General features: G+C 40.8%; 1 protein-coding gene across 3 annotated transcripts in view; it reads left to right on the top strand.

The window, feature by feature from the left end:
- The window catches only part of TMIE (transmembrane inner ear), a 31,145-nt gene extending 20,139 nt beyond the window's left edge, over positions 1–11,006 (top strand). For 2 of the 3 annotated variants that reach the window (XM_072033938.1, XM_072033939.1), the window contains exons 3-4: positions 4,818–4,967; positions 9,565–11,006. In XM_072033938.1, the coding sequence (XP_071890039.1) occupies positions 4,818–4,967; positions 9,565–9,905 (491 nt within the window). In that variant the 3' untranslated portion in view covers positions 9,906–11,006. Of the gene's footprint in view, positions 1–4,817; positions 4,968–5,428; positions 6,244–9,564 lie in introns of those variants that run through there. The other variant, XM_072033940.1, reaches the window with a different exon arrangement.
- Positions 11,007–13,775: the final 2,769 nt, after the last annotated feature.

Consider the following 13,775-nt stretch of genomic DNA (forward strand, 5'->3'; position numbering starts at 1 on the left):
AAGAAGCTGATGTTTTAATTTTGCAGTTAATAGAAGATGCCTATCATCATGGTATCACAAGACCATATTGTTAATACAGAAAAGCTGAGAAAAAGGGAGAGAATTGAAAATGACTCCACTACATTTGGTGGCACAGGTTGTTTCTTTTGCCTTGTGTAGTCTGTCATCAAAGAGACCATGAATAATGTCAGCATTTCAAGCCTGGATATTCTTGTGGACCTTCCATAGCACTCATGTGGCCCTAATACATTACAGGGAGATTGTTTAAGATCACAGCAGCATCAGACTTTAAGGGAACAGTTGACTTAGGCTGCAGTTTAGAAGGCTTTGCAACAGCCAAAATGAAAGCTGAAATCCTGGAAAGGAAAAGAAGAGCCACGGCATGAAAGAATGAAACTTAATATCGTCTGATAGCAGAGCAATTAAAGCTTTTACCTGGGGTATAAGAGAATCAGTAATAAACATTCAAGTCTTGAAGTCAGTCATCTGCCTGCCAGAAGAAAAGCATGGCAACAAATCCTCAAATCTCATCCAACTAACTGGATCTTCCTATTGCTTGATCCTATGGACCCAGAATCAAAAGTGGTCAAGTAATCGCTATTCACGATCAGTTTATCACCATTCAGCTGAGTTGCAATTAATATTTCTACACAAATTCATATCTCAAACAAAATCTTCAAGCTACTCGCATTGCATATATAAACCGCGTGGAGGTTTTATGTGGTTTGTTTTATACGGTAATTCATCTGTCCCGAGAACACGGGCCCATCAGTTAACAGGCTCAGCTGATGCTGTGGTATGTACTAAGCTTTTGTAGGAGGATTGCTTTGATGTCTAACTCACATGGAAGGAAGCACAATCCAAATCGTGATCTGTTGTCTTGTGGGAATGGATATTTTTAAACGGCAGTCCTCGTTATCAACAATCCTCACATGGTGGCTAAGTCAGACACAGACAAAGCAGAAGTGATGGGGCAGGTCTGAGGTTGAGCTGGGACACCACATCCATGGGTCTGAGTCCAGGTCAATGGGACACATGGCTTGCCATGGCCATAGCTGCAGCACCACCGCTGTGTACCTCTGGCAAAAACCAGGAATGAGCTCATCAGCTTGAAAGTCACTCCCACGTGAAGCAGAGGGGAGCCTCTCCTGAGGCTTCTTCTAACTCCTCCTTTGAAGGCCATCAAGTGTTTTACTTCTCATGTGGTCCTGAACACAAGCAGCCAAATTCCGGAAAGGTTGTTGGCAGTGTGGTGCTCTCAGGCATGTTCTCAAGGCATGCCCTTAAGGCATGTTCAGCTTCCCAGGTTTCTGTCTACAGAGTTAAATAAATAAATAAATAAATAAATAAATAAATAAATAAATAAATAAATAAATAAATAAGCTTTGCTCTTCCAAGTGGAAATAAACTTGGCACCAGCAAAGGCCCAGGAAACATTATGGCTACATCACCTTCTGGCTCATTTAATGGATAAATTACCAGTGGAGCAAATAACATCTGACTGGTTGGAAGCCTGAAAAACATCCAAGATCTACCAGGCACAGCAGAAACGATGCTAACGTGGCTTCAAACTTCTTCTAATAGAGAATGAAAATTTCACTCTTACTTCCAAAGGATGAGATTTACCTTTTTTTTTTTTTTTTGAGGGAGTTTGTATGCCTAAATGTAGATCTCTGGTGACATTTGAGAAGCTTAGGGAACATTGTCTGGCCTCTGGCTCTTGCTTCAGGGGGTCGCTGCTCTCCGTGGCCCTTTGTCAGACTGGTCGCTGCAGGCTCTCTTTGTACTTAATGGGAGAAATGCAGGTGCAGAGGATCATTCATCTGACCTACCTGAAATATATGTCTTAATATAAGATTAATCACTCCGTAGAGATATTTCTTTCTTTCTATCAGTGCAGAAGGCAGCTTGGGGTAACTGTCTGAGAGCCTAATCTCCATTCTTAGCTTTGGGACATGCAAACCAGAGCAGACGAATTCCACAGCCTGCTCTGTCTGACCTGGATGGAAAAGCAAAGAAATCCAACAGCCCATAACTTCCCACTAGCAATGACATGTTCATTCCTGGCCTCAGTTTCAGTGTCCTAAAGCTCCTGTACCAAAATCTTATTCACTTACCTATTCTGTTAAAATACAACATCATTCATTGCAATATCTAGCCCCCTGTGTGGCTTTAGCCTCACACTAAGCATAGGAGGATGGAGATATAAAACTACTCTGTTATTTTCATGTAATCTTCTTGCTGCAATGGCTGATTGTGAATCATTTCATGCCCCAAGATAGCACACATCCCTGATATCTCAATACAGCACTTCATCATCTCCATTAGAAAATTAAACAGAGAGGCCGGCTCATTACTGTCATGTGGCAACAATGCTTTTTGCCTTTGTAATTGAAAAGAAGTAAATCTGTGAGAGATACAACAATTCCAAGCCCTTCTCTCAGGGCTAAGCGAACAACTGTGATATTAGCAGGCATCTTCTCTTTGGCTTTCAAGGGCGTTGATTTATCTCTTTGTGCTTTACTTGAAAGTTGATATGCTCAAAGTTTAACACTCCCCAAGAAATGTGGTGCTAATTTTCCTAGTAATTATTTTTCTTGAGTGTGAGTAGAGGACTTAACAGCTCAGCTGAATTCCAGAATGCTTTCAGGAAAACCATGGATCTTGATTTAAAAGTGGGCAGAGAAAAAAAGCACATACCCCATTCCCCCCAAGTAAATTTTTCCCCAGCTTTCTGTCACTGTTTCAACGCATGTCTAGCCTGACCTTGCCCTGAGTCCTTGCCCAGGGGATGTCTGTTTTTTTTTTTTGGTTTTTTTTTTTGTCTGCCAACATGAAGAAACCCTCATCATCCCCTGCTTGCAATATCGCTGTGGCCCTTTGGGCAGGTGCACGGTGAAAAATCCTGCTGCCCCAAAAAGCCAGGCAGACCCAGCCATGTGCTTTCCAGACACAGTTGTTACCCACCTGTGAGCAGCCAGTGTTGTGCTGCCAACAACACCATATGGGTACCTTGCTTTGCTTGTGTCAGACAAGTACAAGCTCAATTACCCTCAGCTTGTGGCTGACCCTCGTGGAAGAATAAGGATAAAAGCATCTGGATTGCTTCCCCAATTACAGATTATTACTATTTCACGTTGTTTTAGGCAATTTCCTACAGCTTCAGGTGTCTCATGCTGCTGTGACATTTAGGTGGCCCAGAGCCCCTGCAGCAGGCTGTTTAAGGGGAGTGATATTTTTGGCAGAAAAGGATAGGGAACGTGCTGCACTTTGCTTGGTGACTTCACACAAGTCTCAACTAAAACCCTAAGAAAGGTGTTTTCCTACTGTTCTTTTCTCTTTTGTGATATGATGACATCATGCAAGTCTTGTTCCTGGCTGACATAGTCCTGCTTAGGAGAGGCTGGACAGGCTCAAGAAAAACTTTTAAGGAGAAATATTTACACCAGCAAATGTTCTATGTGCTGACATTGTGCAGGCTCTCTGCAAAAAGGTTTTACTCCTCGTGGATGAGAAATGCTCGCACTTGGAACCAAACATGGAGATTATTTCTCTCTTTTCCTTGAATTAACCTCAAGGGTCTAATCCATTGCTCATGGTGATAGAAAAACAGAGGAAATAGCTGTTGAAATATCCAGAAAGTTGGATGTATGTTCCTTTCTCAGAGCATGGGGGATCTCCAGTTAAGATAAGAGAGAACATGTAAAACTAATCATACAACCTCTTTCTATGAACAAGTCTCTGCCTGCCTGCAGAACCTGTCTCTTTCTACAGGATAGATAAATGAGATTAAGCATTTAGATAGACTGAAAAGATGAGTTTTATTACACATCCCTTTAAAAGAATGCCCAGGAAAAAGTGATTCAAAAGTTCATTCAGACTATGAGATCGTATGTTTTTTCAGTTGCGTTAGGAACCTACGGGTCACCTAATTTTGTGATTACTAGTTTCAAAGCCTCATTGCCTTTTTTTCGTGAACTTGCTGTTTTATTGTTGTCAGAGGTGACACACAGATGAACCAATGATCTAATCAAGCCTGTGAATTCCTAGTCTAGGCAATCAACCAATAGCTATTTCTTTATAATTAATTATCTGAATCATGATTAGATTTACACATGTAAACTCTGAAATAATGTACATATTTAGCCACATAGGAAAGATATATCTTATTAGGAGTTAAATCATCAGCTGCATCCTTAAGTCATGTAAAGAAGAGAAGCTCATGGAAAGAAGCATAGTGATATAGTAAGAGCATGATGATTTAGGAGATCTGGATTCAGTTCTTGACTTACCCTAAATGGATTTGGATGAAAGTCGTTAAAGGCATAGACTGAGCTCTTGTTCTGGATCTATTTTGAAGGGTTTACAGCATTCCTATCCTCATTACTTTCATCAGCTGGTGGTCCATATCCCCAGGACCTACCTACCACAAAACTGGATGACTAAGATATGGTGTCAGGAGCTGTTGATGTTCTTATATCCTACCACACCTTGAAAAGTCAGATGATACTTCACAAATCTACAGGGTGGTGATGAAAATAAAAGTAATGACTGTGTTGTGCTCAGAAACAGCAGTGGTATATATGATTTAAGGCAATGTTTCACATTATTTTTGGAGAGAGGGACTTTCTTCGTTTTTTTCCACAACTCAGTTTAAGAGTAATAATTCTTCATTTTCAGGTAACTTAATTGGTAACTGATGGGCCCTTCCACAGATGCAAATAGCTCCAGGTTCCCACTTGAAGAAACCAACCCGTGCTAGACAGAGATCTGCTCATCTAAGCTCAATGCTCTTGCTTCTCTCTTTTCTTTCCCAGTTATTACCTTGTGCTGTATCTTCAAGTGCCGGATTCCCCGGACAAAGAAAGAGATTGAGGCACGATATGCTCAACGGCAAGCAGCCAAGACGTATGCAGACAAACTGGAGACTGTGCCACCACTCAATGAGCTGACAGAGATCCCTGGAGGTACTTCTCGTGCCCTCACCTGCACATAAGACCTATCTCTTCTTTTGGGGTTGTTTTCTGTATGCTTAAGTGGTAAGGGTTAGGCCCTCCCAATGTGTAAATCAGTGTAGCTCCTTGGGCATAACAATGAAGATACCACTGTGACATGGTAAACCTCTCCCATTCACATGCACAATTCTAAACCAACAACATGTGGCAGCAGACATGGTCATTCAGATACAGGGGACAGTTTCTCCGATAGTACAAGGGTTATTCCTTTGCATCTCATGTTTAAAATTTTCCAGATAGTCTCATCCATTTTAAAGGACAGATTCTGGGGTGGGTTTTTTTTTTTCAGTAGGAAGAAAAAGTTTTAGAATTTCACAGTGCCCATGATTGGTCTGCCCCATTTGGATGGCCAAGAGTATTTCTGTCATTGGTCTCCTCTCCTCTCACTCACCTTTCCTGATTCTGTGCCCTAGGCTCTACTGAAACTCTCCCAACTCTCTCTGGTCATGTCCAGTCCAGACCTCTCAACTCCCTGCCTGTGGTGAAAGAAGAAGATGAAATGGCCCTACAAGGAAATTAGGGGACTGCCTTCCTGTCTGTCTGTCTGTCTGTGGCTTCTCTTTTCCGTGGCTTCCTCTGAGATCCATCATGCCTTGGACTCTCTGCTTCTCAGTTCCCTTTCTGCATTTCACTCGTTTTCTCACGAACTTTTAATGAAAGTATTTATTTATTTATTTGTTTGTTTGTTTGTTCCCTGTTTCTGTGTCTCTATAAGCGATGGGGCCTGTAGCTTCATAAAAACCTGGAGTTTCTTTAACTCACAACATGATGCTTCAGTCTATAAAACTGGTGAAAGAGGCAGACAAAATAACTGTGGAAATTTACTCCTACACCAGCAAATTATAGATATATGTTATTAATAGTAAGCTGTTGCACATACCTCAGTATTTCTGATGTGTTCAACCACTTGACCGTGCCTATACTGTAAGCTAAAGATGGCCAGGCCACTCTCTGGACCGGAACCCAATTGGTGTGAATAAACCCTTGACCATACTGTTAAATTCTCTTAAAGTATTTCAAAGTCAAAAGTCATCCAAAGGTTTAGTTAATGCTCTCCTACATGTATAAGCAATCGTGTATAGGAGCACTTACTATTACATCTTTTGACTTCTTGGTCAAAAGACCAAATTCTGATTCTGTAAGGACCAGTGCTCAGTAGATCCCAGAGAGTCTGAAGGCTCATTCCTGTAGATAGCAGAAAGCCAAGTTCAGCCATCTGCTACATCTTCTTTTAGGAGGATTTGTAGCATTTAACAGCCTGGCTGTTAAAAATAAATAAAATAAAATAAAATAAAATAAAATAAAATAAAATAAAATAAAATAAAATAAAATAAAATAAAATAAAATAAAATAAAATAAAATAAAATAAAACAAAGATGAGAATATCTCAAAGAGACAGAAAGGAGTTTGGGGCAGTAGAATGACAGTTTCACCCCAGAATGTTAATAAATTTTGATCTCCTGTAAGCAGCCTTCACAACACATAAACATGTACATAAACTCTATCCAAAGGCTTGCTAGTTTAGTGTGGGTTTAATTGGACCACAGTAAAATGCTGCATCATGAGCTCGTGAATAAATAGCCACAAGAAAGCAATATATGAGAAGTCATCTGCACCATATAGCTTTTATCCCGTGAAATATATGAGTACCTCACCACCCTTCAACCTCATGAGAGTCCCAAATCTATGGTCGAGGCATGGTGCAGGGTAGGAATCTAGTGGATAACGTCACTGAGTGGCTGCTGATGTTTGGTAACGGCTTCTGAAGATATGTGTTTTGAGTCTCCTGGTCCTCTGTGGGCAGACATAAATCTGACCAGGTTGCCCTGAAGGAACTGGTACTGGGGTGCAATTCAACTGTCCACAAACACATTACCCACATCTATGGAGAAATCTGCATCAGCATTAGTCATGTAGTTTTTATTCTTTTAACCACAGTGATAAATAAAAAGGATGTGATTCCTTTCAGAGTAAGGGAGGTAAATTGTGCCTTAGAAATGCCTGCATGTCTCCAGTCTTGAGGACCAAAAGGCTCTGACTCAACCGTCAGTGCCTAAATGGTAGATGCAAAAGCTGTGTGTGATCAAACCTCCTGCTGAGATTAATGTGAATCCTGTCTTCAGATGAGTTTCACTTCATGATTTAGTCATTAAGATGGAAAGTATGCAAACCTTCGGGCTTCGTCTCTGTGCTATTATTCTTGTCTGTACAGGGTGTGATGGTCTGCCATGCTGCTCCACTGACAATTGGCAGTCCACCCTGATTTATGTGGTCATGAAATATGATGTATGCACTCACTGACTATTTCTCTACTTACACTGTGACAACCCTCAGTGGATCTGGTCAAGGCCAAACAGACAACCTGAATGATTTTAATTACCGAGTGGCCATTAAATGGTTTAAAGATTTCTGTAAGTGTCGAATGCTATTAATCAAGAATATATTACAATAATACTCTCATTTCTTGGCATTATTTGACTCTATTTCACATTTAATGTGATGGAATATTCTAACTGCCAAATGACTCTCCATGCACTTTTCTGAGTGTTGTATATGGCAAGCCCTTTTTTGGGGGGACATAAAAGAAAATGAACTTTAGATAGAGTTCAGTGCATAAAATGTTACATAGAACTTAATTTATTTAAGCTCTGTCTCCCAGCATGTGGGAGGGGTACAAGCAGAAGTGGGCCCTTGCTGTGAGTGGAGATGTGCTGTCTGGGGTTGTGGCCTGGGAAATCTTCAAGTATTCTGGTCTGAGGCAAATCCAGCTGACTTTTTTGGGAATGCATCTGGATCCTACCACATTTCTCCAGGAAGCAGACAATGTTGGTTTTGTTTGTTTGTTTGTTTGTGTTTGTTTTATTCGTTTGTTGGTTGGTTTTCTCTCCTCTTTTTATATGAGATGTCAGGATTTCCCCTGTGGTTATAAGAAAAAATGTTCCATTCCCATCTGTGTGTATAAATGAATTAGCAGTTCCCAAGGTGAAAGGATAAAATTTCAAATTAGTGCTCAGCCTGAAAGAATATTTTAGGCAAAAATAATAAATGCAGGTTTGATTCACCCCTGCAATACATGGCTGCAAACCGAAAGCGACACTACAGATCTTCATAGCAGGGAGGTCTGAGGCCAATTAAACGGACAGGAGTCTAATGGCTCCACGTAAGGTTGAGATATCTCACCAAATGATCACCCCTTACCAAATTACCTCCTGAGCCAGCTCACTGTCATCTTTCCTTAGCTAAACAGTGACCAGTAATCCTCCATTTCCTCGGGTCACTCCCAGGTCATTCCTATATCTTGGCTGAGCTTAATTATTAAGTTATGCCAACGTGGTTATCTATTTACATATCTGAGTCCTACAATGGGGCTTTTCAGAAAAGGAAGCCGTGGAAAGTTAACACGTTTTCACCTCATTTTTTCAAAACTTTATACCTGGTTGGTCATGAGCAAAGAAAAAAAAAATCTGTAAGAAATATAGGAAATCTGATCTGTGTTTGAGTGTTGTGTAGCAACTTGAAATGAGAGCTCAGTGCATCAAGCTCTGAGCTTAGAAATACTTTAGAGAAAATTAACCAGTTTTATTAGAAGTAAAAAAAAAAAAGGGGGGGGGAAGGAAAATTATTTTTCATAGCATCCTTTTTCAGAATAATTTGTCTGCAAGACCTAGTGGGATACTTATGAGTCTTCTCACTTGAAATGTGGGCAGCGAATCCAAGATATTCCTAAGTAAATATATTGGAGAAATAAAGATATTATAAAATTCTTAAAACTGTTATGGATTGTGTGTTAAAACATAACAAAACAGAGTTAATTGCTATATGCCCTTGGAATGTCACTGCTATTAATTACATTGGTGCAGGTAGGAAGCCAGTCTCATGACCAGGTCTGGACAGGATATAAGCAAAGCCTACTTGGTAGTCCTGTGCTGGGCAGGTCATCTTCTGCCTGTCTGTCTCTGAGAGCAAAATCCCCCAGCAAAATCTCTGCTGTCCACTCTCAGCTTCAGGAGACATACCCCATACAGGAAATTAAACAAAGAAAACATGAAAAAAAAAATCAACAAAACAAAACAAAGAGCAGCAACAACAACAACAAAGACAAACAAACAAACAAAAAAGGAAGAAAAAAAAAAAAAGAAAAAAAAAAAAGCAAAGACAGACCAGGGCTGAACTGGATTACATCAGAGAGGTTTCTGTTCCTTTGCCTGGAAGGAGACCACTCCACACTGATGCCATTATTGGGAAATGCCTATGGATTCTCATTATAATGTTCAGGGACCAATTCTGACCAATGAGAGCTATTTCTTCCAACAGAGCTACGGCTCAGCTCTTCAAATCTTCAAATTCTGCTTTACCCCACTAGTCTGCCTTCTCAAAACAAAGATATGAAAGCTGCTAGCCGGTGAGAAAAACAGCTGTAGGGACAAAGCCAGGTGTTTTTCCTTTGTCTAGGATTTGCCATCAGGGAGCAGGAGTTTTACCCTCTTCTTGGATAGTGTCACCCTACATTAATTGCCTTTCTGTTTTCTTTTTATGTCCTCACATACAGCTCAGGTGGCAGAAGAAAAAAAAGAAGACGTTCCCACCGTATCTGGAAAAGTGGACAAGGCTCAGGGTAAGAAAGAAGGATCCAAAGGCTCCAAGAAGAAGGACGGTGAGAAGGACCAGAAAGAAGGATCCAAGAAAGAAGGGAAAGATGCCAAAAAGAAAGAAGGAGAAAAGGGAGAAAAAGGAGAAAAGGGTGAAAAGGGAGAAAAGGGCAGCAATGACAAGAAACAAGGTGGTGGAAAGAAAGGTGAAAAAGAAGGTGAAGCAGCAAAATCTGGAGGAAGCACCAAAACAAACGGCAAAGCTGGTGGGAATGCCAAAGCCCCAGCAAAGAAGAAGTGACCCTGCTAAAGGTGGTGGTAGCAGTCCTCTAGGGAGGGCACATTCAAATACTTGTGGGGAGCTGATGGTACCTGCCTCCATGCATTCAGGCTGTTGAGTGCCACTAGATGTACGGATTTATTCCATTTTGAAGACCAAGTCACTGACTTTTTTGTCCATTAGGGGAAATCTGGCCGTTTGGCTAGACAGGGGCTTGTAAAAATAAATAAATAAATAAATAAAATAAAGCACTGTGCAGTGCTACGTGAGAATAGCAGCTGGAACCAAATTGCAGCCTGGAGTAAGAAGCAGATATTTGGACAAGCATGGAACCTCACAGAGATTTGCATTCCTTAAACTAAAGGGAGGACATGATTCATTTAAAATATGTTCTTCTTGAAGGCCTAAAGGCTTTTGATAAACATTAACTAGCACTCATCTCCTCCTAAATAGAATTTGCACATGGGTAATTTTAGGCATTAAGTAAATTCTGCTTGTTAAAACCCAAAGAATGGGGGTTTTTAAGTTATAGCTCATTTGGTTTCTGAGAGTTGGCTTGGACACATGGGAGAAAGCTTTCCTTCCTTCTCTGATGCCTCTTTCTCTGAACTGCTGAAGGAAATACTTCCTTAGACACAGAACTGCATATTTCCCAGAAGATTTATCAACCTTTTTCTCTTCTCTGATGAAAGACACATAAATCAAGCTGTAGGAGGATGTGCACAGAATAAAGAGAGAGACTGCATCTGTGCTGCTGCGGGCAGTGGCTGCCCTCCGTCCATCATCATCCATTCCACGAAGGCTGCAGACGACGAGAGCCCGCCGGGATAAAGGGGATGTGAAGTTATTCGGCGTGTTGCAGGAGAAACTCAGGGTCTCCAGGGAGCAGGGCTGAATGCATTTATGTCTTCTCTCTCTTCCTGAGCAGTTTTGAAACCAGGCCTTTGGCTACGCTTCCACGTGGCTGCTATTTCTCTCACCTCCCGGAGAATTTTCAAGAGTACCTTTAACAGAAGCAGCTTTTCTCCTAGCGTGTCCTGTAAATATCACAGCAATGTATGCCTTAAGATTAATAGCCACGGAATATTTACATGCACAAATACAACACATTCATGCTAATGAGAGAGAGTTTTCAAGCTATCTGGATGACTAAATCTCTCCCTGTTGTCTCTGTTGCCTACACTGTCTCTGAGTATTTATAGTGGTATACGATGCTACACTGGCGGGTGAGGAGGGAGTTATCTCCAGTTGCTTATAAGGCTCAGGACCTAGGATTTACATTTGTATTAATCCAACTATTTTTTATCCACCCTGTGATTTCAATGTACACAGAGAGCTGATCTATCACTGCAAAGACATTCGTCCTGCCTGTTGCTCCCCTTCTCTCCTTTCCTACTCACCCCATATTGGTACAAAGGCACCAGAGCTAGTGAAGAGATGGTGTGGGACTTGAGGAGCAAAGATGTTTACAACCACAAAAATATTTACTAGGAGAGTGAATTGTGGCACTTCACTGGTCCCAGGTATGATCTCCATGGAGTATGAAAAATACTTCTGACTCTAGATGCAGACAGGTGGTTGGAAACCTAAATGTCCATCCACTGCAATTAAACCCCTGATGAGTGTGAATATGTACATTATTATGTTTAAGTTGCTGAATCTCAGTCCCATCCCTAGTTTTTCAATGGCTGAAGGTAGGCAAGAAGTGTGGGGATTACAGCTCCCAAGCAGGAGTGGAGAAAATGTTTTTAATTCCCTCTTCAACTTGAGAGGCCTCAGATGCCCAGCTTTACGGCTCAGGACTACTGCTGGGTTGTAACACAAGGAAAAGGACTTTTATCCACTACTTCAGCTGGAGCAAATGGGAACACAAGAGTCGTGAGGACAGCTGAGGAGGAAGCAATTCTGCAAGAGCCCAGATCTGTAACCCAGTCTGTGTGTACGTGTGTGTGTAATAGCAGATGAGGGAGGTATCAGTTTATATTCCTTAGGTCTTCCCCCCCTTTGCTTGGGGAGCTGCAGAGACTCCTAGTGCCAGAGTTGATGAAATCACATTGATTCCAACACAGAGAAACATGACGGGTATCAATCATTACATACCAGTCACCTGCTTTCTTCTGGTCTCCCCCTGTTTAATGATTTCTTTAATAGAGTCTGAAAGAGAAAATAAATGGAAAAAGATTTTAAAAACCTGCATGCACACCCTGCACGCACAGGTGGCAGTACCTGGGAACTGCACAAGGTTACATGAGCTCACTGTCTGGCTCACTGTGTATTTTAGGGTCCGACTTGATGCCTCTACCTTATAAACCCCAATTCACATGTCTGAGCATCCAGCTGTGAGCTGGGCAGGAAAGACTACTTCCCTGCTCCACAGCTGGTAACATGGTGTGGGGCTGTTAATCCTGCTGTTAGTGTTCCTTATGATGTGCAGAATGCGGGTGCTGACCCAATCTGTACCTATTTGGTAAGAGGGAAGAAGGACAGATATGCACCTGATCCCAAAGCCTCAGTGAAGAAAATCTGCCCCTTCAATTTGTCTTTAAATTCACCATTGCAGAGTAAAACAGACCTTTCCTTAATCCTCTCCTCCCCAGTCTTACTGCTTTCCCCCTACATTAAATGATAATAATAATCATAATAATAATACACCTGGGACTATTGGAGTCTTTGCAATAAATTTTAATTAATTTCTGACAAGAGCAGAGAGAATATACATTCATATTATTATATATCAACTTGTACTAATTTATGGTCATGCCTTATGAAACAAATAAGATGTTCTGTTAATTTTAAAAAATAAATAAATAAAATAAAATAAAATAAAATAAAATAAAATAAAATAAAATAAAATAAAATAAAATAAAATAAAATAAAATAAAATAAAATAAAATAAAATAAAATAAAATAAAATGAATTGCTTTTCCTTTGAGAAGGACTGGCTCTGGATCACCTGGGGGGGATACACCACCTTGTCTCTTAATTTGTCAGAGTTACAGAGTGTGGGTACAATTAAGGGAATGCACTACTGGGGGTTGCAGACTTTCAAGAAAACATCCCAACTAACAACACTTGTTGTAAGGACTGGAGTGGGACTAAACTAAATTTACAGGCATGGCCCAAAACTGATGTACACTTCCTCCAAGCTTTACCCTCCTTGGGTGCAAATTAACATTGCTGGAGTAGAGCACACTGACCAACAGCAGCTCCAGAGCTGCTTTTTACACCACCAGATGGAGAAGTTGCATTGGAAAAAATGACATCCACAGCTGTTGAAGCTTTGCAAAATGCATTAATAATGACAAAATTGGAGATACACAGATTTCTCTGAAAACATAAGTGCAACAACAAATCCCCGAGGCCAAAAGCAGGATTTAAGACTGGAGATCCAGATACGCAGGTATTAATGACAATATCTCTGCTTTTGTTAGTTGAGCCTGATGTGTTCATGACATGGGTGATAAAGAGGAAACAACCTGAGATACTACTCAACCTGGATGAGGAAGGACTTGTAGCAGCTCCTGATCGACAGATTCCGTAACTTTCCACTAGAGGGGACCTTGTTCTTCTATAGTTATGTTCTGTATCTGGAGATAGTTTTAGAGGTAGTTTGTGCTGGATGTATTTTCTCATTTTTGTGGTTTTAAATTGTGCCTAACTTTTGTTACATCCCTGCTTCAGTCTAAAGAAGTCTTTCATGGCATCTGTTCTATCAAATCAATCCACCTGAGCAATCATCTTTTTATAGTATTAGTGTTCCACAGGTTAATAGATGTAACAGCTGAAAGTCATTTAAAACCCCAAGGACATCACTGATAGAAGAGCCATCAGAAAAATATGCATTGCCTTTGGTGGATGAAGCTTGAGTTGCACTAGTTGGGTGTCCTCAAG

This window comes from Anas platyrhynchos, chromosome 2, assembly GCF_047663525.1.
Source record: "Anas platyrhynchos isolate ZD024472 breed Pekin duck chromosome 2, IASCAAS_PekinDuck_T2T, whole genome shotgun sequence".
Taxonomy (NCBI): domain Eukaryota; kingdom Metazoa; phylum Chordata; class Aves; order Anseriformes; family Anatidae; genus Anas; species Anas platyrhynchos.